The 25,591-nt window shown below is 38.1% G+C and overlaps 1 protein-coding gene across 1 annotated transcript in view; it reads left to right on the plus strand.

Annotated features, from left to right (window-relative positions):
- Window positions 1-25,591, plus strand: part of BAZ1A (bromodomain adjacent to zinc finger domain 1A) — a 71,847-nt gene that overhangs the window by 42,616 nt on the left and 3,640 nt on the right. Inside the window, exons 11-25 of the mRNA XM_031064690.1 lie at window positions 1,376-1,514; window positions 1,966-2,112; window positions 4,463-4,558; window positions 4,688-4,912; window positions 5,566-5,731; window positions 6,004-6,117; window positions 6,734-6,858; window positions 8,465-9,073; window positions 11,676-11,839; window positions 12,022-12,176; window positions 14,692-14,840; window positions 22,089-22,336; window positions 22,440-22,663; window positions 23,928-24,397; window positions 25,443-25,585. Of these exons, the coding sequence (XP_030920550.1) occupies window positions 1,376-1,514; window positions 1,966-2,112; window positions 4,463-4,558; window positions 4,688-4,912; window positions 5,566-5,731; window positions 6,004-6,117; window positions 6,734-6,858; window positions 8,465-9,073; window positions 11,676-11,839; window positions 12,022-12,176; window positions 14,692-14,840; window positions 22,089-22,336; window positions 22,440-22,663; window positions 23,928-24,397; window positions 25,443-25,585 (3,174 nt within the window). The remainder of the gene's footprint in view (window positions 1-1,375; window positions 1,515-1,965; window positions 2,113-4,462; window positions 4,559-4,687; window positions 4,913-5,565; window positions 5,732-6,003; window positions 6,118-6,733; window positions 6,859-8,464; window positions 9,074-11,675; window positions 11,840-12,021; window positions 12,177-14,691; window positions 14,841-22,088; window positions 22,337-22,439; window positions 22,664-23,927; window positions 24,398-25,442; window positions 25,586-25,591) is intronic.

Below are 25,591 nucleotides of genomic sequence, written 5' to 3' on the forward strand. Positions count from 1 at the left end.
ATATTGGAAACCTGTAGAAAGTAACAAGAATTTGCTTCTCAAAGAACTTAGGATTCACACAAGAGTATAGTGTGGTTGTACACCACAGAAGATTTTCTAGTGTTTGTTATGCATTTATGTATGCTTTACTGGGATTCATTCTGCCAGGGCAAAAGGAGGCAAATAGTCAGAAACACAAGGTTGAGAGTTTGAGGTACACAGGGAATTATAAAAACTGCAGGGAGGGCAAGTGGAAATAAAGGAGAGTGTTAAATGAATTCCAGTGAAATCACTGATTGGGAGGAATATGAGAGCTGAACATATTTGCAAGGAGAGCTTATGGCCATTGAAGATGGGAGTGAAAGCTCCTAGCTATGTAGAAAGGGAAAAAAAGCTGAAGAAAGGGGGAAAGGCCATTGCTGAAAGGAGAGCAAGCTGTGAAAACAGTGCTGCTGTATTTCTACTGTAAAGATAAAAGGAGGGGTGTCATCACTACAAAAATATAAATAAAGATGAGTTTAGGTGGGAACGGCTTTTGGAAAGATTCCCATCTCTGGAAATTTATGAAATATCTTACTGTGTTCTTTTGAAACACAGTATTCGGCTTTCTTCTTTATAATATTTGTGAACTACCACATTTGCGGAGAATAGACATCATTCTGAAAATTATTCAGCTATGTGTACTAAGAAACAGTAAATGAAGACAAATCTTGAAGGATTCCATGAAGATGGTAATTTCAAAATCAAATTTGATGTTAGGCACCGTTATCTGTGGTTTGGAGGTAGTGTCGCTGTTAAGTGGTCCTGTTATATGGTTACATCAGCTCCCTTTAATGTCTTCAGCTACCATAAATGTCTTACAAATGCAAAAAACCCAGTGCCAGAACACATAGTTGTTAGACATGATCTTGCATATCCTAGTATTAGAAGGGTGTATTTTATGTGAACGTGTTAGGGTTCTGGTTTACTTGTCTTTGCAAGCAATCATAAGCAACTTCTAAGACTATGTTTATTTTGGCTTGTTCGGACAGTTCAGGAAACTGAAATTCAAAACTCATGTGAAATAATACAAGTATAAAGGAAAAAGCTTGACAGCCAATGTTTTTAACTTGTAGTGGGATTAACTTCATTTAATAAAGATGCAAACTTCATGGACATGAGTAAACTTTTTTCTCAAAAATTTTACATTCAAGTTGCATGCTCTTCAGTTTCCAAAGTTAGTACTGTCACCAATGTTACCATGATAACTGATCATGTGTCCTGTGGCACTCATTTCAGTGAAATGCAGAGAAACTCAACTAATACATTCCTTAGAATAATAGTCTCTTTGGTTTTAATGACTTGTGTACTTTGCACAAACCAAATACTGTATTAAGAGGTCCCATTTGGTTTGCAGGAACTTCCCATTCCAGTGCCAGTGAAGACGAGACTTCCTCCTGAGATCTTTGGTGATGCACTGATGGTTTTGGAGTTTTTACATGCTTTTGGGGAACTTTTTGATCTTCAAGATGAATTTCCTGAAGGAGTGACTTTAGGCAAGTTGTGGCTTGTATGGCAAGGTGCCCCACTTTCGTGGTATCCCTTCTACCAAACAATCAGACGTCTTAAGTGTGCACAAGTACCACTGCTACAGAATTTTCTGTGTGGCTCTAATCTGTCAATGCCAACACATGTGTATCAATCCAGTTTTCAGTTCACAGTCAACTCCAAGGGACTTGTACACCAAAACTAATTTTGATTTTACAAGTTGTTATTCTGCTTATCAAAAGATCTACTTGTACTTTTTTCTTGCAGTTCTCTATTAAGAAAACAATGTTTGATCAACACTTTTCCTGGCACCATCACTCTAGGAATATATGCAGTAAATTATGGAAACATAATTTAATTATCATACCTAAAGGGGAAAAAAAATGTTTTCATTCTTCAGTACGTAATTTTTTTTCCAACTTTGCGGCAAAAGTGACGCTTCTTAAACTTTATTCACAGAGGTTTTAGAGGAAGCTCTTGTAGGAAATGACACTGAAGGCCCACTATGTGAATTGCTGTTTTTCTTCCTGACTGCCATCTTTCAGGCAATGGCCGAAGAGGAAGAGGAAGTGGCCAAAGATCAAATAGCTGATGCTGAGACCAAAGGTCAGATCTTTAATTTTACTGCTGAAAAGCTGAAGTTGCACTGGAATTAACTTTAAGCTGCATGATTTATGGCACTCCTTTGTTTAACCTTGTCTTATTATGCATGGATATTGTATGTAAATGGGCTTGGTTTTTCTCTTTTATATGAAATTAAAGCCTTAAACTGGGCATGGACCGCAGGGTCTGGGGGGAATAGAGAAAAAGGAAGCTCATTGTTACTATGATTGTATCCAGCAAAGCATAATAAGCTTTTAACAGCATTGCTTGTGTTTTGGAGGTGCAGGAAGCATCTTTACCTTCCTCCTCTTCCTCCAGCACTTTTACATGTTTCTCCTGAGGGTCAGGAAACAAGTCATTTTCCTAAGTCTTCTCAAAGATATCAGTATCTATGAAAAAATCTGTACCTAACTAGATTAGAAATTAAAACTCCCCAGCACAACTGTAATTGAATATTCATTGTCCTTCAAGTCTTGAAGTTACGCATCCACAGCTTCTGGATACTACCATGTGTGTTCTTTCACTAAAGACTCACAGTTGCTCTGACTTTGGTCTTTGTTCTAAAGCTAATATCCCCATTTTTAGAGGCACTCAGAGTATAGTAACCACTGATCAGAAGGAAGTGCAGGCTTTGTTACAAATTTGTGGTCCTGTGTTTATGGACTGCCAAATTTGCTGACTAAAGGAGAAGCTTTGACCCATCCTACTAGCCTTTATTTCATTAGAGGTAGGTACATAAGAGCACTCCCTCTTTGAGGTCAAGTGAATTCCATGGTGCCCCTCCAAGCCAGGTGTGTGAATTAAACAGAAGTTCCTTTAATTCCTCCCTTGAAGATTGTTTATTTTCATGCTTAAGAATGATGTCCAGTCGATAAATTTATATAAAGCATAGGCACTGTTTTCAATATTAGTGGCTGCTCTTGTTAATTAAATAGAGATTTGAGACGGTGTTAATGAATTTAGACTGTATTTTAATTACTGTTGAATTTAGCTATTAAACTATATTTGTTAACTACTGAGAGTATTGCCTTGGCAGTACAAACAAGAATTATCAGGTAATAATGTTGATTAGATTCTATATTATTTGTATGGCTGATCAGAAAAAACAAAATGTAATTTCATATTTTAATTTGACATAATGGGGCTGACAATTGCAATAGTCTGCTATTTTATTTCTAGTTTAGCAGAGTTGTGGGTAAGGCACTTCATTTATTGTGTTTTACTTGCCTCAGAACTTTCATTTCTTGTCAGTCTTGTTTAGACATCTTTCCCGTAAAAGAACTACATAGTCTTGCCTTTGTAATTCGGGCTAACCAAACTAGCGGTGGTCAGCATGTTTGCTCAGTTAAATTCTGTACAGGCAGCATTTCTGCAACAGGGAACACCACAGATGTTTGGTTTTGGGGTGTACAGTTCTTTCTCAAAGTGTGTTATATAGTTAAAGTGAAAGGGGAGGTGCAGAGATTCATTTTGCTGTGTCTGGGTGACAATTTTCAAGCAACATAAATCATCCTAGAGGACTGTTGTGGATTTGCATTTATGTATTGTTTCTATAGTTTGTATTTGTGGTTTTATTTTGACTTGGTGACTTTAAGTGCTTAATAATTTGGATTTGAATAAAGTTGAAACAGCATACACTGCTGAAAATACTTTGCCAACCCTCTGGAGAAATACCTGTAAGTGCTGAGGAAACCTTTGTTTAAGAAACAGGAACTTTCTGTTTCTCCCTTTCACTTCTCTGCTTTCCTGGTCAGTTTGCTTCTCTATCATGGTCATCAAGTGCAGGTGCTTGATTTGGTGAAATATGATTTATTTGTTATGTCTTAGTAATTGTGTTTGTGCAGAACAGGCTGTATCTGAGTTACAGATAGAAAGTATAACGTGAATGGTGATAGCCAGTATCAAAATACATTATTGGTTTGAGTTATGCTTCCTAAAAACAAAATTATGATAATAAAACCATTTTGTTTGAGGGAAGGAAAGAAGAACAGGTGTTCTTGCATTGCTACTTGTCTGCACTTTCAAGTGTGTTCCTGGATTTGTTCTTGCTGCCTTTTATGTTGCCATTGTGCATGTTCTGCGTGTTGCAGTTGCTTTAACAGCTTAGATGGTGTTCTCGCTATATAGAGCATGTGGTGCATGTCCTTAGCTTTTAGTTGGATTTTTTTAGTTGCATTTCAAGATCTGTGAATTTTTGTTTGGATGTTGAACTGAGTTTTGAATACATTGATGCATCTGTAAATATCATCCCCCTTTTCGCTTTGTCTGCAATTCTCAAAATGCAGCTTCCTTTCCTCCCCTCCACAGTACAAGTTTTAATTTGCACTAGAATAAAGTGTTTATTTCCTTAAAGATTTAACAGAGGCTTTGGATGAAGATGCAGACCCCACAAAATCTGCACTGTCTGCAGTTGCAACTTTGGCAGCTGCATGGCCCCAGTTACATCAGGGTATGTGTGGGTTTCACTTCTTGTTTTGTTACTTGTTATTATTTTGCTCTGTATTTTAAAGAACTATTTTAATATTTATATACGTTTAAATATATGTATAAAATAACTGTTCATTCTTCTCAACTGTAGGCTGCAATTTGAAAAACTTGGATCTTGATAGCTGCACTCTTTCTGAGATTCTCAGACTTCACATTCTAGCATCAGGTGCTGATATAACATCAGCAAATGCAAAATACCGTTACCAGAAACGAGGAGGGTTTGATACTACTGATGATGCTTGCATGGAGCTGAGATTAAGTAATCCTGGTCTCTTGAAGAAACTTTCAAGTACCTCAGTATATGATTTGTTGCCAGGTAATAAAAGAATACATGTTAGGGATTATTAGATTGCTCAATAAGTGATTAATTTTGCAACTGCTTTAGACCAATAATGGTCAAAATTTATTGTATCATAGAATAATTGAGTTTGGAAAGGATCTCTGGGGGTTATATGTAGACCAACGCTCACCCCCTATGCTTCAGTCCCCGCAAGCATATCCCACCACATCAGAGATTGCAGAGCTAGGCAGTTTCATTACTTCTGAGTAGCTTTTCTTTCATCTAATTTTAAAAATGGTAGTGTCACTGGAAGAAGGGGATCTCTCTGGAAGAAGCATTAGTGTGTTTGATTCAACCCCTGCTTTTTTTTCCCTGTTCGTATTTGGGTCTTTTGTTCATTATTTGGAAATGGAGAAAAAATTCTGTTAGTTCTTCCTTTGTCTCTACTTTGAAGATAATACTGCATTTTAGTAATTTTGGTGGTACAAGTTAATAAATTAAAAATAAAAGCTTGTGTCTCTGAGCAAAGCAGATACGCTTTCAGGAAATGTCTCTGCGAGTGCACCTAGCATGCTACAAATGTTTGTTCATTGTTCTTAAGTGAGAACAAATCCAGTTTGGAGTCTGTAAGAGTTAGGTTTATTATCAGTTACATAGTGAAATATAAACATTGGTCCAAATTTTATTAGGAGAAAAGATGAAGATCCTTCATGCTCTCTGTGGGAAACTTCTGACTCTCGTCTCCACTCGAGATTTCATTGAGGACTCTGTTGATGTGCTACGACAAGCAAAACAGGAGTTCCGGGAGCTAAAGGCAGAGCAGCATCGCAAGGAACGAGAGGCAGCAGCAGCCAGGTAGAACTAGGATATGGAAAAGTAAATTTTGGTGCTACAATTGAGATGAATGTCTCAGCTGCAGAAGGCGTATGAGAAACAGTAGTAATGTTTCTGTTCTATGCTGGTTTCCTGGGACAGTAGACAGGAGTGAAACTTAGTTGTGCTAAATGTTGTTTTCCCATGTTTCTGCTATTTTTGGATGATGTTCTAAAATAAAAGAAAACTATCTGGTGGACAGACCAGATAGTAGATTAATTGCAACTGGTTTTTTATATGCTTCTTACTATTAGGATACGAAAGAAAAGAGAAGAAAGGTTAAAAGAACAAGAGTTAAAAATGAAAGAGAAACAAGAAAAGCTGAGAGAAGAGGAGCAAAGAATTTCTGCTGTAGAAATATCTGTTGGGTATGATACATAGTATTACTGTGATGTATAACATAGAGCCCTTTTCAGCTTTGTGGCCAGACCTCACATGCGTAGTTTCATTGACTAGATCATATACAAAGCTATATTTTAAGAATATTGTCCTTAATGTTGAATTTATTTTTCTTCATAGTGGTGTAGAATTGGTAAAAAGTTACCCAGTAAAAACTGCTTGTTTTTCTGTAGGGAATTAATTATATTTGCTAGATGAGGCAAAAATGTGTAACAAGCATTTTACAGAATGGTACATACCTTTTGGGAAGGAAACTTTACTTAGACATGAAAAAAATTTACAGCAATAGAATTACACTAAGATGTCTCCAAAAATGATCTGATTATAATAATAATACTGTTCAAATGAAAGTGTGGGCACCAAAGAACAGGTTTTAGTCCTTAATATAGAACTTCATATTTACAGTTCAGTGGGTTTCTTTTGGGCTTTAATATAGTCTGTGATTTACAGTTTATTTTTTAAGAGCATTATAGGTATTTTGCTAGTCAAGTACTTGGAAATAAAAGTACTCTTTGTGTCAAAGATGCTATGTTTTATTGTGTATTTCTTATGGTTGGTTAGTCACTGTTTATTTTGCTGTGTCAGGGAGGAGGAACGGGAGGAGCTTGATACTAGCACAGAGAGCAAAGAGATGGAACGTAAAGAGCAGGACGTGGACACAGTCACAGAGGATGAAGAAGAGCTGGGACCAAACAAAAAACGCCGGAGAGGTAATGCTATAATGGATTTGTGTGCCTGCGTACCTGCATGCATGCACCTGGCAAGCTGTTGTGTTTTATAGTAAAAGCATCAATCTTTGCTGTTATTTTCTTTTAAGGAAACAAACCCACACTAGAACATGATCATAATGGGCTCTTAAGTACATTGAGCCAGCCTGGTGTAGTTCTTATGGTTGGCTGTATGTTCTTTCACACTTCGGTTTCTTCTTGTCTTCCATACATGCTGTGTGGATTCCTCTGTTGTCTAAAAAATGTTACGGTGTTGCCATTACAAGTACTTGCCCTCATAGAGAGAGTTGTAGGAGTTTCATCTAATAGGACATGGTGTGGGTTTGATATTTTTAAAATTCTTTTTTAGTAAACTGCAAAACCAACTGATATTTCAAAAGAAAACCTTAGATCATGCATTTGGGTATAGGTTTCCTTTGTTAATGAAGCAGCATGCCTCCTATACAAGAATAAAACCAGACTTATGCCTAGATTTAATTTCCTTCGCAGTGTGCTAGTAGGAACTGCAGTGCAGTAAATGGTGCTGCCTGCTGTTCCTAACTAAACATAGATGTCACTACAGGAGGAAGAATTGTTGATGGCTTTGGGATGCTAGCTCATGTGTCTTTCTGCTGGGAAGGCTTCATGCTGGTGTCTGTGCCAGTGAAAGTCGTGGATGATTGTGCACTTAAGCTGCAAACTTTTACAGTTCCTAAGAGTACCTGGGATGGAAATTCTGAGTAATTCATCAATACAGATTAACATGTTTGTTACAGCTTTGCCATGAAAAAGCAATGAGATCTTAAACAGAATTTCAGGTTTCTCAAATACCCATGTTTGAAACATTGCAACTGGATGACAAACAAATGACAAGTGACTGGATGACAAGTGTTATTATTTCATTCATTCAGGGAACTGAAGGTCACACTAGAAACACGTAAAACTTGAGTGTTGACTGCACCTTTCAGATTGCACGCTTCAGTTATGAGACATACTGGTCTAGATGACAACTAGGACTTAATACTTTGGTGTAAACTAAAGATGTGAACTGAATGTTTTCAGCTGGTACAAATTCAGCTGGAAATAATACCAAATACTTGATCACTTTAATTTTTAAATGTAAGATACCTGAGTTTGCCATAAAAGCTGCTGTGTAGGGATTCCGGTCTTTCTTGAGACCTTTGGTAGTTTAAGATCATCATTTTGAGTATGATAAATAAAGTTGGGATCACAGTTTGTATTCAGTAGTGAAATTGCTGGAATTTTACTTTATCCTTATAAGATGCTTCTATTATATATTTTTGCATTCTTAAAATTTTTGTTCTTTTTCTATGATATTGAAGATGACAGTGTCAGTAAATGAAACTTAGTCTAGTTTCTGCGAAGTGAAGGTGTATTTAAAGTGGTTACCTGTTCTTCAAGGGAGTGGGGGTTAATCACTTGAGTTTTTCTTTAATAAAACCAGTATTGTCTCTTGACTGAGCTGATGGTTTTTGACAGTGTAAGTTTGGATAACCAAAAAGGGACAGAACTAAAACCTGCCCTTTACTTGAGTTTTTGGTTTAAAAAATTTGTAAATTAATTCCTATCATACTTCTTTTAACTTTAGGAAGGAGAGGGCAGAATGGATTTAAAGAATTTACAAGACAAGAAGAGACCACTTGTGAAAAGAGCGAACCTCTTACTGCTGAAGATGAGGAAGCTTTAAAACAGGAACAACAAAAGAAAGAGAAGGAACTGTTAGAAAAGATTCAGAATGCAACAGCCTGCACAAATATCACCCCGTTGGGTCGTGACCGCCTGTACCGACGCTACTGGATTTTCCCTTCTGTTCCTGGATTGTTTGTCGAGGAGGACTATTCTGGTCTCACAGAAGACATGTTGTTGCCTCGAACCTCTTCCTTTCAGAATAGTGGACAGTCTTGCACAAATGAACCTCAGGTATTCAGTAAAACTGGAGAGTCTCTGAAATCCTCTGAATCTACCTCCAATATTGACCAAGATTCACGTACCAGTGTTGTCGTAGAGGTGCCAAGGCCAGTATACAAACCAAACCGTTGGTGCTTTTACAGTTCTCGGGAACAACTGGACCAACTCCTAGAGGCTCTCAATTCCCGAGGACACAGGGAGAGTGCCTTAAAAGAAACTCTTTTACAAGAGAAAAGTAGGATATATGAACAACTAAGCAGTTTTCCTGTGGAGAAATTCCATATTCCAGGTAATGGAAAGGTTCTTGGTCTTAATTTGATTCTACAGATAAAACTTTTATATAATATTATAGAAACCTCTAGTTCTAATTTAACCGTAATTTCTGAAGTCTAAGAATTTTCCTTAAGCTTTTTTTTCACTCAATGGAAAACAAGTTTCGTTTTTTCCCTGCCTTTCAGGTTTTTTTTTTCTTCCTGCTTGACAGACCTTTGTGATATTTTCTGGTGTTTCATGCTAAAAAGAAGTAATAATTTTTCTGTGATCTTGCTGCTTTAGTAAACCAGGATTGGCTTTTAAACAGACAACTTTAGGAAGTAATTTTAGCTTTGGAAAAAGATTAACTGGGGAATAAAAGTTAATACATGCTAAAAAGCCGTGTAGCTGGGTTGGTTCTTACATGGATTAACATCAGTGCAATGGCATTTTGTGATACTATTCTTTTCTGGGATTTGTTCCCCTTTTTTTCCTTTGGCAGACACTCAGTGCAGAAGGAAGCAGCAGGATAGCAGATGTTTTTACAGCTTTTTAAACATAGAATTGTACTGAACACCATCCTAGACCTAGGGTTTGGGGCTGTTTCCTTTTTTTCCTAGCCAAGTGTTTTAGCATTTATTGGCAAGGCATTGGCTCCAATCACTGATAAAATTCTGCACATACAGGCTTACAGCTGGCTTGCTTATAGTGTATTGGTGGGTCGACAATATTACCAAAGGGAGACTCCCTAGGGTAATGTTTAAGAAATTGCATTTTGCTTTTAATGATGACAAATTACCTTGAGGATTTGGGGTTATCTGTATTGGGGCAGGGGAATATTATTCACAGCAGGCACAAATTCTGTTTTCCTGGAGCGGGTATGCTCGGACACGCTGTGAGCACATCAGATACTGCTAAATTTACAACTGATCTACCATCTCTTTTGGTGGAAACTAGCACAGGACAGAGTTTTTGCATAGTGATTTAGCTTTATTTTGAGGCCTTTTTTCTATATTGGATTCTTTTTGTGCAAAAATCTCTTGTCATCTTCTGTTATGTTTGAGTTTGTAGGTATGGTTCCTTATCTCCTTAATCGCTGCACCTTTATCTGTATTCTGTGTGTTGCTTTCTGCTCTGAAGCAACTTGATGTCCACAGTCTCAGAGTTTTCTTCTCTTTTAATGTTAGAACTGTTGAATAACATTGATTTTCATTTTAAGAAAAAAAGAGGGGCAGCTTTGAACTTCACTTTATTAGAGATCAAAAAATTCAAATGCAGCGCTCCAATACCAATGGTGCCACACCACTGTGTGATAAGCAGGAATAAATAGCCACGTGTAGGTGTACTGGGTTGGGAGCTTTTCTGCTGTGGACTCCAGCTGCTGCCCTATTGCTTTCACTCAAATGACTTGCAGAACAAGAAGGATTCTCCTGCAGTGTAGGCTGTGCTTCTGCCTTTTCCAGTTCCTGCTCAAAAGAGCATGGAAATAAAATTGCTATGTGGTATTACTTGATTTTATTCCAGTATCCACTAAATTCTCCTTGTCAATTATTTGAAAAGCAGTTGCTGCTTTTCTAGTTCTGCTCAAGAAAAAATACTGCATTTCTTCTTTACTTTTAAACCAAAAAGGACCTTTCCCACAGCCAGCCATGAGAGTTGCTAGTCTACATTTTGAGTGTGTTTGCATGATTGCTTTCAGTTACAGGGAATTGTTTCAGCAATTGAGAGCACCTTAGAAATTCATTCTGTGCTTTCTTAGCAGCAGCTTTATTTTTACTATTTATTGAATACCTCTTAAATTGTTGCATGTACCTTCTTTTCACTGCACTCAAAGGTTTTAAGGTAAATCCTGTGAACAAAAATATTCACTACCTATGCAGACTTGCAAGCACTAATTTAGGATTTGGGCAGACTTTCAGCTCTTTCCTGTGGCCTTTGTTTTTTTGCATGAACTTTGAGTTCTCTTGGGAGTAGGTTTTTACTTGAAAGCCCATCATCATCAGCTCTCACCTTGTTTTCATAAATTAGCATGTTGTCTTGCTCCTTTTTTCCCTGCCTTTAATTAGAGGACACAGTCAGTCTTGTCTGTGCCTGTATCATCTTATCTTTTTGTTTTGTTCTAAGGTTAGGTTTTTGAAAGAGATTTTATCTTGTCTCGTTCTGTTAGGTTTTATGATTGTCAGTTGCACATGCTTATTTTAAGTGTTTATATGATAAAGATACATGCAGGAAAGACAGCTGAAGAGTTCTCTTGTAAAGTAAGAGCAATCAAATAATAGAAACGTGACTTTATTCTCTCTTTTTGTTCTCCTCCTAGAGCTAGGTTGGTGTTAGTTATCTACTAATTTTGAAAGAATTTTAAGACAAAAGAACTACTTTTAAATTAGCAAGGGTTTCTCTCATGAGTTGTTATGAGTGGATGCCAATCATCTATTGGTCATCTCTTGGTCATCAATACCCTGCTGGGCTGAATCAGATTCCTTAGTTGGCACAGATGTTGGTGTTGGCACCTAGTTACAAGAAGGGAAATTTGAACCCATGCATTCACCTTGTTCTGTCTTGTACTATTGTTCCCTCTGCCAACAGCTGCTTTAAAGGAACAAGATCTACTAACACCAAATTACTTGCTGTTCTTGCAGAAAAACCTCAAAGTGATGTCAGACCTCCTGTAGGACGGGGAAGGATGCAGAATATCCATGATGGATCTCACCTATCTGCAGAGAAGCAACTTGAACTGAGACTTAGGGACTTTCTTTTGGACATTGAAGACAGGATCTACCAAGGAACATTGGGGGCTATTAAGGTATTTGTAGATGGTAGAATGTGGGAACATAATGGTGCCATCAAGTCTGTAACTTAAATGAGAACTCTTGCATGCAATGATTTTACTGAAAGCAGAATTAAATTAAATGTAGATAGTAATGGGTACTAAAAGCTTGTATCCTTTGATTCTTTAGAAACCTCAAATTTGTATGTTTGCTTCAGGTTACAGACAGACAGGCTTGGAGAGCAGCCCTAGAACATGGGCGATATGAGTTTCTGAATGATGAAAACAAAGAAAATGGCATTATTAAAACTGTGAATGAAGAATGTGAAGAGATGGAAACTGATGATCATGATAAGTTTATTGTGAAAGACAGGTAAGAGCTGTAGTTTAAATAATGGTTCTTCTCTCTGAGTTTTATAGCAGTGTTCTGCTTTGTTTGGCTGGGGACTTTTTGACCTTCAAATTATTTTTACCCTCAAATTCTTCCACATGGTGATTTTTAAGACTACAGATCTTAAAATGCAGGATTTTACTTTGGTTTATAGTCTGTAAATGATGCTGTTCTATTGCCATATAGGACTAAGGCTCCAATTTTTACATCTTTCAGTATTCAGATATTACACTGCTCAAAGTAAACATTAATTATCAAAGAAGGAACACATGGATTCATTTTGAAGTAATTTTAAATGCAGGGAGAAATTATACAGGCAGTTGATGATGTGTTTTCCAGAAGAACCTCCCCTCAAAAAAAACCCCCAAACCAAAAAGCCTCACACAAACAAAAAATCCTCCAACAAGACACAAAACCAAAACCCACCAAACAAAACAACAAAATCAAAACACTTCAGTTTCTGAAAAGAGTAGGGGTATTGAAAAATGGTAATAGTAACAATCTCTGGTTGAACTGGCCTGTTGTTCACTTACCTCGTGAATCATGGTAAGAACCACTGGGGCAACAGGCCATGGTCTGGATTAACTTTAAGCAGCAAAGTGGAGATGTGATCTTACAACTTCAGGAATGATAATACTTCTGTGGAGCAAGCTGCAACATAATGAAAGGAAGGAAACCTCAAATCCTACAGTGTTGTAGCTGTGAAGTGTTTTGTGGTGTTTGGCTTTTAAACATTTGAGACAGATGTGGCTCTCTAATAGCAGTTCTTGTTGTAAATCAAACTTCAGAAATCACAGAAATGGTGAAGATTTCCAAATTCTTAATTCTCTGAAGTTGCATGCTTGTCAGAAATAAAGGTCTACCTTAATATAGTTAATGCATATGAAATTGTATCTCTTGATAGGATGTGAATATTGAAATACTTCAGGAAAAAAGATTCATTTGAGGCAGTCATTGTATTAACCTACTGTTTGCCTTACATATTTTGTGAGGCATTTCTGCTGTTAGACTTCTATAAAAGCTGTATTTCTGAGTGGACTAATGAATGCTGTGTTCGATGTTAGGAATTTGAAGTTCTTCAGGTATTTTTCTCATTTTATTTCAGTTCTCATTCATCACTGTGAATTAGAATTTTCCTATAAGACTTTCCTTTGAATCAAGAATTCTCTAGTTCCATGCAAAATGGATGGGATCATCCTTTATATTAATTACACAATTTACAGACATTTGGTTCCTGAAAACCACAATGTAGAAGTATTCCACTGTTTTAACTAAGAAGCTGAAATTTATCTGTTTCCACTTAATGTTGGGTACTTGTTCCATTGCCAACTCTTAATTCAACTGCAGAACTTAGTAGCTTAATTTTTTTTCCATTTGATACTGACTCCATCAGAGTTTCTGAATAAAGTCTACTCTAATAAAGTCTTGCATATTAAATCAGAGTATGGGATTCTGAAATCATGTGACAGATTGCTTTTGATGTGGGGCTTTTTATCCACCTCAGAGCAAGTGACATCTCATTAAGACCTTGGAGTTTGACTAGTGAAATGTAAATAACTCTGCAGCTTTCTTTCTGTTTGCTTTCAGGCTCTCAAAATGTGTGTGACTGCAAAATATAATGAACAGCTTTAAGTGTGAAAAAAGAACAGGGACAACCAAAAGCATTGCTTATTCACGAGAATAAGGCAGAATCCAGACAGTTTTAATTAGTTATTTTTTTATAAACCCCAAGTAGAAATGGAGTTTTATTTTCAGTACTGTGAGCTACTCTCCTACACATGATTTAATGTTTGTGGTTCAGAAAGATTAGCTACATTTTGAAATGATTACTTAGTCTTTTGGTCCTGTTTATTGGAAAACTACCTCTTTGGTGGTCTGCTTGTTTGTGGGGTTTGTATGGTTGATTTCAGGGGTTTCTTAGGGTTGCTTTTTGTTGTTTGGGAGGTTTTTTTAACCACCATTACATAAAAAGTCAGTATTTTATAAAGATCCTCCAAGCATGAGGACATACAAGTTAACAATTCTAGATTTGCATTTAAAAATTACTTTGTTTTTATTTTTTGTTTTCTTTTCAAAAATCTTTTGAATTGTAGGGATCTGTGTAGTTGAACTTCTGCAGGTGGATGTGTTCTAAAAGACTTCACTTTGCCACTGGAAGTGTTTTCACTGAAGAATTCTTGGGACTACATTCGTCACAGAAATCTATCATAAACTAACTGATGGATGTCACATCAGATTTTCTGGAAATCTTAATTGTTTTGAAATTTGTCATCCACATTTCTTGCAATTTATATAACTGTTACCTAAAGATGAATTGTCTAGATCAACCAGGCTAGCTGAGCAAACATAAGCATCACACTGTGCAGTACCCATTCATGTCAGTAATCCATGCGAGTACATGGAGTTAAAACAAGAAGCTTCTCTAGATACATTTGCAAGAATCTCTGGTATTAACTTCAGAGACTTCAAAAGATAATTTAATACGTTTCTCTTCTAGACTTGTTGGGTTAAAAACTGAAGCTCCAAGTGCTGCATCAACAAGCACAAGTACTCCTCAGCCAGTCAGTAATGTGGTCCACTACTTGGCATCTGCACTACTTCAGATAGAACAAGGAATTGAACGCAGGTTCCTCAAAGCGCCTCTTGGTAAGTCTCAGAATTGAAACTCTGTCTCTAGTCTTGTGTAAGATTTTATAACTAACAAACCAAACACATCCACCCCAGCACTGCAGTAATACCCCTGACCCCAAACCCACTTGCTTGTTTTGTAAGGCTGGATGCTTTAGAAGGACATCTTGGGGAAAAGAACAAAAAGTTAATACACCTACATATATGTTGATATATATATATAAAATGTATTAATTAACAAGCAAATTCTTAAATGCATGCTTATTGAACATAGATTTTTTTCCAGTGACCTTGTTTATGTGGTGCTACAGTTATACTGATGCATTGGCAGACAAATTGTATCCTTATAGAAATGATCAAGCTTTGTGGGGGAGCGCTATAGTTCAGAATTACTGTTGAGGCCAGTATATCATGCAGTTATTTTGTTTTGTTTTGTTTGCCTCTTTTTATACTGTTTCAATGAAAGCAATGTAGATCTAGTTTACCTGGATCACCTTGTTCAGCAATAACAGAAGACTTACAGTAAAGTGTAGGAAGTACTTAACATGGCAAACGTTAAGATTCTCTGGTTTTGTGTTTGTGCTGTAAAACTTGGAAATAAAAGGTTGCAAGAAAAATTTAAACAAAAGTAGGATTACAGCTTGACTTTGACCCATTTTTCTTACTTGGCTTCCTGTGATGAGGCTCTGGAGGTGAGAGAGAGAATCCAAAGTGCATAAAGTCAGTTTGTTTTCCTGTGATCCCTCAGGTCTGGATTTCTTAGGATCCTTTTGCAATTCAGAAGTGGACTTTGATCTTAGAGAAATGTGTAAAGGTAGTTCCTCCTTCCCAAGGTGGCTGTCTTGGTCAGACTTCCTGTCTTGATGGCACACTGGGGATGAGCTGTGCTCTCTGCTTGCTGGGCTGCTTTACCTCTCACCTCTGGTTTGCCAGCCCAGCGTATTCCAGAGCAGCAACTGCTACACCCCGGTAGACTGATACTCTTCTGAAAGTCACTGTGTATAAAATCCTTCTGCTCTGGCAGACTCTGCTGTAGTAGTTGAAGACAAAAATGCAGGTTTTGGTGTGTTAACACAAGATGTTAGGTGCCCTGTTGTGCAGTTGACCTGAAGTTTTTTCTGCATCTTGGCTGCTCCTGCATGGAGCCTGCTGTCTGCATATCAGTTGCCACTGAAGATGGCTTTGAGCTAGATTTGTGCCAGAGACTGACACGTGGGCATGGGTTCCCTTCCACAAGCTTTAGATATCAGTGTGATGACCTCTAGAAGAGGGAAGTGTAGCAAATGATTGAGATGAAAGGGGAGAGCACAGGAATAGTTGAAACTGCAGCTGTTTAAAAGCTTTACTTGGCTGAGTGTTTGGTCAACTCAAATATGTCTGCGCTTTCCAAGCCAGGCATGATACAGCTTATTTCCTGCTATATGACTAGATTGCAACCTGTGCAACAGTTAATTGACAGTGCCTCTAGCATTTGTCCTACTTTTCATGTACAAGTTGTAAATACATTGTGTATTATATGCCTCCATTTCCATACAAGGTCTGTGAGTATTTTGCTGACAGCCCCTTGCTGACAGTTTTAAGTTTACTATTCCCCTAAGGGGAAAAACATGGTTATTAGCAGGCTGTGGCCATTGATCGTGCATCCTGAGTTAGAGGAAAAAGACTAAAAGAAGAAAAATGCCCCAGAAGTATTGGAGAGAAAGTTTTTTAGCAGTCTTCTGTCTTCTTTTTGGTGGTTTCAACTCTGCCATAATCTTATGTTGGTTCATGTTTTTGCCTTACCTTTGGAATGATTGTGGGTTGGCTTTTATTTTAACCTGGAAATCCTGTTCTCTTAGGTGTTTTATACTGAGTGACAAAGGGAGTATATAAGGAAAGCAAATAGATGTGTTTTGCATGTCTTAAATCTCTGATGTTTGTTTACCATAATGTGCCCGTGCATCTCTTCTGCTGTGAAAAATACTACTGCTCTAAGATTACAGTAATGTATAGAATAACCTACATTGCTGAGGAGAAGGAAGGATCCCAGGTGTCCTCTGGTCTGGCTTGCTGCCCTAATCATTAAGTGACAGTGTCAGGTTCCCTCTTGCTTTTTGGTGCCAAATGTCTCATGTTTTCAGTTGCGTAATGGGCTGCTTTTAACAGGAGGTGAATCTGAATGAAGGCAAGATTGTATATGTACAACAGACATAGAAAAGTTCTCTACTCAGCCTGACAAGGAGGTGTTTGTAGTGCTTTTAATGAGAAGTGGACACTTGTTTTTCAGGACTGCTGTGTGCTCAGAGCTGTGATGCATTTTTTCCCTGACCCCTCTAAAGTGTGACCAACAGTTTTCTGATGATAGAAATTAACTCTTAAGTTTGTAACCACTGGGGTTGAGTTTGAGGAGTTTTCAGTTTTGTTTGACTGTTCTTATATAGATTAGTATGTCTCTGCACTCATTTGTTTTGGGGTTTTTTCCTAACAGGAGGGATTTTTTTTAATAGTTGTTCCAATTATTTAAGGGAACCTCTCTCCCCCCCCGCCCCGGACAAAATGCCTTGCATATCTGTTTCTCATGTTAAATCTGATAATCCCAACTTTTTTGGCTGATTGAGTTACCATTCAAGTAAAAATATTGGAAGTCAAGCAAGTGCTGGGAGTTCTGTTTTTGTAGCAGTACAGAGGAACACTTGCTGTAAAAAGAGTCCCCTTGCATTTCTGCTTTAAACCACACTGAAAATGCTCTTTGTCATTATTTCAATTCTTGCTTTCTTGCTTTCACTGCAAAGTTTATTTGCCCTCTCTATCCCTCGCTTTACTCTGCTCTGTTGCTATTAGGGAGTGGAGCTATACTTAACAATTTTTAGTTTTCATTTATGGCTGCTAGTCCTAAAGCCAGCACACTGAAATTCCCTGCAGTCACTGGCAGGTTTATGCTGGTGGCCTCCAGGGTGCAGAGCAGACAAAGGGACCCAGCACAGCAATAAAAGGACCAGCTGCTCCTCTCAGCTCCGTTTTTGTTTGAGGCTCTATCAGGCTGCCAAGAGCCTTGCTGGTGATTCTGATAGGTTTAGAGTTGAGGTGCATACCAAATGTTGAAGTGGAAGAGCAAGAAAAGACTGACAGAGAAGATAGTGATGTGAAAGGAGATCTGGAAACCCCAGAAGTGGCCCCTCCAGCCTCTCAGAGGCTGCTAGATGCCCACTAATCTTCTGTTGTCTCGTGATGAAATGTAACATGATTTAAATTGTATGCATTTCTTAATTATGAACTGTCTTTTTGAAATATTTTCATTAAATATTACTTTGAAAATTTGGTTTTTCTTCCTTCAATGCAGCCCAAGGTAATGTTACAGGAGACTCATGGAAAGGAGGGAGTGCAGTTGCAGTACATTGTTTTCCTGCAAAATTTTCAGAGTTAAGATGTAAAAAAGCCTTTTTCTTTTTTGAATAGTTGTTTGAAGGAAACTCTGAAGTCCTGCTTCTCAGAAAAAGAATTGTTTGAGAAGGAAGAAATACAAGCAGTTTTTATTATGAATTTTGCTTCTTTTTTGATACAAATTTACTCTTCCTTGCATTTCAAAATACTTTGCAGTGCAGTAATAGGTCTCATCATTCCTTTTACAGAGATGTGAAAGTTGAGGTATAAAATGATGAAGTGATTTGGTTGCCCTGGAGTTCAATGAGGCATCCACAAAAAAGTCTGCCTTCTGCACTAGTTCAGGACTTCAGTCATTTAAGCATCCTTCAGATTTCCATGCAAAAGGTTGGATTCTAATTCATGGGAGCACCTTTGAGACTGATGGAGGGAACCATTTGCCTGCTTTGTAACTTGGGCCGTGCACTTCTTGCATGACAAAAAAAACCCCAAACCAACTTTTTTGTTCCTTTTTGCTTGTCTTTATTCAATTCCTTTCTTTTTAGATTTTATCTTTGTTTCCTGTACTCCCATAGCTGTTTCCTTTCCTCTATTTATAATAGTCCTTATAATAGCATCAGACATCTTCCAACAGTATCCTGGGATATGATAGGTATATACACATACATTTTTCTTATGATTTCATTACTGCCCTGCAGAGTTCCATGAGCAGAGGCAGCAAAGTTGGAAATGGGTTTTTTTATGATACAGAATTTTTGTTTACTCTTCAGAGAAGACAGTCAAAGAAGGTGCCTTGTAATTGGAACAGATGAGGTTGACCATGGCTCTTCCTTCCTGAGAGGTTAATTTAATCATTTTAATACTCCAGAACACACTTGCACAGAAACATCCAAAATACATTGTTTCAAGTGGACAGATGAACTAATTCTCTTGGTCCTTGAGAACTGTGCCCATAACCTGGCTACATTTTTTGAGCCGTGAGGAGGTTTGTGGTAGCACAGACCAAATGAATTGTTTGCTGAGAAAAACCTGTGGTTAGTATCTGCTCCTGTGGCCATTTGCACCAGAGATGAACAGAAAGGTAAGGCAGGGTAGGATTCAGAACTTTTAGTTCAAGCATTCTGTTTGTAGTGGGAGTCAGAGTAAACACTGGGATGTGCAATTCCTCCATGCACAGTACTCCCCTACCCTTCACTGTCTGCACATATTGAGAACCACTGTTCACTGTTCAAGTCATGTTTTTAGACTACACATTTATGGAATATAAAAATTAATTAAAAAATAATCTGCCATGCTTCAAAAAGGTATTTGAAATAACTCTATGAATTTAATGTTAGGTAATGCAGAAGATGATGAAAGGCACCACTGGGGGTATAAAAGGAGGAAGAGAGTGAAAGACAAGACTAGTCAGAGAGATGGTAAATTTTAAATGTTACTTGTATTGCTAAGAATTAGAAAGCATTGAATATTTTATCAGGTTTTCTTTTTTTATTGGTTTTTAATTAATTAATTTTGTAGCCAGTTCCTTACATTGAAGGTATTGAAGCCAAAGGTTTAAGCATGAAACAAATACAGCTCAAATATTTAAAACTAAGAAAAAGGTTTCTGCAACCAGAAAAAAAGAACTGCATTTTTTTTTCACTTTGGGGCCAAAACCTGCCTGTTCACATAGTCCTGGGGTTTTTTTTTCCCTTTCTTTTAATGTCCCCATTTTTTTCTGAAACTTCACAGCATTGTGCAACTGCATGTCCTTTCTAGAAAAACTAAAATGGAAAACCCTTCCCTGAACTCAATTAGCTATTGATAGATGAGTGCATAGATCTGTCAAATGACTTCATTTGCATTGTAGCAAGGCTTGGAGGACTTGACAGAAGGGTATCCCACTGCGCAGTGTAGAGCTGCTCAGACACAAAGAAAGAGGCCATTTCTCCCTCTGAGTTAACAATACAAATGAGAAAGATGATGGATGGAAGAAAAAAGTGTTATTCTTATTTTACAAATTGGGATCTGAAACAGTGGGTGTTGTTTGGCTTGTTTGTTTCAGCAGCAGGACATGCTGAAGCAGGTTGTGGTCGGGAATTTTCATCTCTACTTGCTCTGCAAATTCACAGTTGCAATATATTTGTTGTGTTGTGTGATGAACTATATTGGTAAGCCAATCCAGGCTGAAAATAACCTCCAAATAAAAGTAATAATTCTCAAGCTGTCATTGTTAGCCAAAGAAATGCTTGCCAGACTATATATATGCTTAAGATAAAGTGTCTTTAAGAGTAGGAGTTACAGTACAAATCTGATTTAAGTGATTTTAATTTTCTTGGTGAATTAAAAAAAATACATGGAGATATACTGCAGTACTGTGAAAAGGACTTTGTCTACTGTCTTCAGAAGACTGAATTTAACACAGCAAGCCTAAGGTCTGAGCAATAGGAAATGTTAGGAAATACAGGTTTGCAGCTCAGAGGTGGCTGTATTTTATTTACGAAGCTGTGTGCCTGTTTATCCTCTGCCTTCTCCCGTCACTTCTCTTGTGCTGCTTGCTGCTAATGCAAATGTATGCAAGATTAGACAAATCCTGGCAGCCAGTTGATAAGAAGGCAGAAGGGCCTTGCCAGGAGAGCAATTAGTCTCATTTTTGTTCTTTCATTTTATTTGTTATTAGATATTTTCTCTTCCTAGTCCTGGGAATAAATAATTTGGCAGACAGGTGCATCACAGGCCATTCATGTGCCCGCTGTCAGTAGTCCAGCAGGCAGGGTGGCATTATATACTGAGTGCATCGTTAATCAACTGAGATCACACAGTAGTAGCTGGACTATCACTTTTAGAAGGGAAGTCTGCAGACATCTCCATAACCACAAGCACTGTTGTATGGTCTCTTCCTGTCCTCAAACCCTCTTATTTTAAAATGCAAGAAATAACATTCAGCTTCAATAAAGAAATCAGCTTCCTGCTCAGCAGCAGCAGTGCAGGGTGTCATTTATACCTTCTGTTTTCTCTCGGGTTCTCAAACAGCCTGTTTGCTTCTCTAGTTCCCAGCTGCCCATTCCCATTCAGTACTGTCCCCCTTGTTACTCAGTGTGTGTGTTTGTGTGGCTGCTTCCATGGCCTGGATTGCAAACCAAAACTATTTGAAAATACCATCTGATTTCTCACCCTTGTTCCCTCCCCCATTTATTTTTAACTTAATTAGGGACTCAGGTGCTACTTGGTTTGACACTTGATGTGTCCCACAGGTCCCTCCTGTGTGTTACATTGCTTAAAAGGTATTAAGGAAACAGTTACATTTCATCCAGGTCAGTCATCCGACCTGGTCAGCCACACAGAGATGCAGGTGCTTGTGAAGGCAGAGTGCAGGGCAGGACTGAAGGCAGTGAAGCATGGGCAGAGGGCTGAAAGAGTCTCTGGTAGAGTGTACTGGAGCAAGTGTGGATGAATAGTGCCCTTCAAGCTGTTCTTTGGCAGTGAAGTTTCAGGTACTTTCTTCAAGCGTTTTGGGGTTTCCAGATGTAAATCCAAAGGAAGGTAAATTGGACATGTGATCATTTTTTCATGATCTTAAGCAATGTTTTATACTTTATAAATTGAATCAAATTAGGTTTCCAGGTTTATATCTGAGTTTACTGTCCTATTAATGACCTATGTATATGCAAGTTCTAAGCTGAATAGGTATTGAAGAGTAAAATCTTAAAGCTCCAGTATCTTGGAAACTATGTAGAAAATACTCCAGTACTGAAGAGATAAGACAAATGTTGAATTATTATCCCAGTTTGCTACTTGCTGTCTCTTTGACAGTCAGAGTATTACCTCTTACTCTAGAATAACATGGATCTTTGAAAAAGAAGTTTGATAATTCTCTGGGGGTTTTTAATTTTTCTTATTTTTTTAAATCCCCTTCTCCAATGGAAGATGCCAGTGATGGTGGACGGTCCTATAAAACAGTTCTGGATCGCTGGAGAGAGTCACTTCTTTCTTCTACCAGCTTGTCCCAAGTCTTCCTTCACCTGTCGACGTTGGACCGCAGCGTCATCTGGTCCAAGTCCATCCTCAACGCTCGCTGCAAGGTGTGCCGCAAGAAAGGCGATGCGGAAAGCATGGTGCTGTGTGATGGCTGCGACCGAGGCTATCACACCTACTGCATCAGGCCCAAGCTGAAGGTACCTCAGGAGAAAGGACTGCTTCCTTTTCACACAGAGCTCGAGTAGTCCTTATAATGTAATTGCATATTGCTAATGCTTTTGCTTTTCCTTCTATTTCTAGGTCATTCCTGAAGGAGATTGGTTTTGCCCAGAGTGCCGACCAAAACAGCGCTCTAGACGTCTCTCCTCCAGACAGAGACCTTCTGTGGAAAGTGATGAAGAGACTGCTGAACAACTAGAAGGGGAAGAAGAGGCAAACTATGATGAGATGGGACAAAGTGAGGAGGAGCATTATGAAGAAGAGCAAGATGAGGAGGATGAATCGCAAGAGGAGGAAGAGATAAGGTAAATAGACTTGTTAAAATATCACCTTGATCATTATTTGGAGTAGTTGTTCACATAAGCATGTATTCTGAAACTCTAGTATGAAAAAAAGTTTATTTTTAGAAAAATATCAGCTTGCTGCGAATTTGGCTCTTAGGAAAAGATTTAATACTGACAAAAGCTAGGACCACTGGACTTGGGTTCACTTTTCAGGATAAAAATTCCAGCTTTGAATGTATGGGTGAGAGAAGGCCATCAGAGCTTCAGTTCTGTACAGCTGCTGTGTGAATGTGAAGTGGAAAGAGTTTCAAACAGTAAAGCTTTTCTGGAGAAAACCTGGAGTTATTTTTGTCCACTTTTGAATTTTGGAGGACTAGATGCATACGGTATTAAAACATTAGAGAAAACAATCCATTGCAGGCCACAGGACATTGGGAAGCCTTGAGGACTAATGCAGTAGCTGTTTAAAAGAGGCCAACAAAAAACCAAACCACCCTTACCCCCTGAAAAAGCCCCCCAAAACCATAACAACACCAAAACAAACAAAACCCAAACAGCCCAAGAAAATATCTTTGAAAAACAACCAACCAAAAAACGCTATACAATCAACTAAATAATACGAAGTGATAATTTCAATTAAAATTTTATTTGATGCACATGCCAGCAACATAAAAATTGAAGGAAACTTTTCTGATCTCAGAGTATTTTTCCCCTCTTTTTTTGTACAGTCTTTTGAATTGACTAAAGCAAGCAGCTCTGACAGTTCAGATTCAGTAGTTGGAGAGAATGTGCATGTCCTTGGGAAATAAATTTATCTCTGGGATCTTGTCTCTTCCCTGTAAAGGAAGGGGAGTCTTAAATATTAGTTACAAAACCTGACCAGAGCATAACTCTTATAAGTAGCATTTTACAACTGTACTTTATTTATGTGGCTGATAATAATGTTCAGAAATCCTAGTAGTTAACGCCTGCCTGAGAAATAAGTGATTTAAAGAAATTGATAGCTGGTGCTCCAGTTAATGTATTCTTATTGCATAAGCTGCAATGGTGATCAGAATTCTGAAAATTTCTTTAAGGTATGTACTCCACATAATACTTCACTAAGAGACCCCAGAGGAGTATTTAAGATAATGGTAATTTTGGGTGACTGACTGCATCAGGTTGTAAGCCAGCTGCTTACCAGTTCAACCTTGAATGGCTGGGTTTTTTAAATGCTGAATTAGAAAACAGGGAAGAGAGACGAATGGAATTTTGGAATAAATAAACATAACTGTTCACTTTGTAGCCCATCAAAGCAAGGAAGATCTCAGGTCAAGTTTCCATTAAAAATGAGAGCAGCCAAGCTCAACAATCCATTCTCAAGTCAGAACAGCCAGCGTCAGGCAAGATACGCTTCTCGGAGCCAGCCAATTGAATCTTCGTCAAAAATGACCAGAAGGGGTTTAAGAAACATAAAATCAGCCTCCTCAGCAGTGACTAAGCCCACTTTAAGACTTCATAGCCGGACCACTCGTCAGAGCCAAAGTTCATTACCAGCAGATGTTTTTGTGGAGCTGCTCGGTCCTCGAAGAAGACGAAGAGGACGAAAGAGTGCTGAGAGCTCACTGGGAAGCAGCCGCTCCAACTCTCTCGGGTTTCGGGTTGTGGATACTGCAGAGCCCGCTGAGCGGCTCAGGAAACTGCCAGTTGCTGCTTCAAAGCTTTCTCTTCCTGTTGCTGAACCCAAGAGAAGAGGCAGAAAACGACAATCTACAGGTTAGAGAAATGTGTTTATCACAGCAAAATCTACATTCTGTTCCTTGCTAAAATATTTGTGTGGTAGAGCATGGAGACCACGAGTAGTGGTTGAAGGCAGTTTTGCCACTTCCAATGGGACAGTTTTTCTTTCACACTGACAGAGCCTTAAAATTTTCAGCCATCTGAGATTTATTGTATCTATACTTGAAATTTCATATTTGCACACAATATGCTCTATAATAAGTGAATTGAAAGTTTTGAAGTGCCTTAACCCACACAAATGGAAATGTTTACTTGCAGCTTTTATGATTTTATTTTATTAAAGAACTAAACAGTGAAGAGCACAGATAGAGGGAAGGTAGTGAAACTGGGAATATACACACAAAACAAGAAACTGCTTCCAGAAGAAAAATGTTGTCTGCCTGGTATAGGGTTAACAGTGTCCGTGCTTGTTAAGGTAATACTTTGATGGTAAGGAAATACTTGGAAAGATAAAATAACTTCTAAAACCAAAAAGGACCCAGTGTGAGACTGAAGAGTGTCAAAGAGCTTGCACTCCAATGTAGCAGCCTTGTATTCTTCACCGTTTCTGTCACTATTCAGAATTTCTGAGCTTTTCCTTTAACTACCCTGCTGACTACTCTTGAAAGCAGATAAAATCAGTCTGAATAGAGGTTTTGTGAAAGTAAAAGTTAAGAGCAGGCAGCTTATTCTGGTTTTTCTCTAACAGGGCTTTTCTTCAAGTGTTTAACAAATTGTTTTAAGATTGAAATCAGGGGAAAAAAAAATCATGTCCAGAATTAATGCAATGGAGGAGGCACCCAGCTAAGGACTGGTGCTTAGCATTTTGTATGACAAGAGAGGCATTTCAGTAGTAAATGACAAGACCGGAGTTTAGTTAATACTTTAGGCCAAACTACATGCCTTGTGCTTTTAAACTACAGTTTCAGTACCCCAAAATAATGGTGTTTCAGATTTTTATTAGTTTTTTTATTTTATTTTATTTTATTAGTCAGGCTTTTAATCTTTATCTGGTGGGGTGTTGGGTTGTTTTTTTTTCCAGAATCATCTCCTCCAGTATTGAGCAGGAGAAGTTCAGGACGTCAGGGCGGAGTCCATGAACTCTCAGCTTTTGAACAGCTGATCGTGGAGCTGGTGCGGCATGATGACAGCTGGCCTTTCATGAAACTGGTTTCCAAAATCCAGGTAACT

The sequence above is a fragment of the Geospiza fortis genome, unplaced genomic scaffold, assembly GCF_000277835.1.
Source record: "Geospiza fortis unplaced genomic scaffold, GeoFor_1.0 scaffold54, whole genome shotgun sequence".
In the NCBI taxonomy this organism is placed as follows: Eukaryota; Metazoa; Chordata; class Aves; order Passeriformes; family Thraupidae; genus Geospiza; species Geospiza fortis.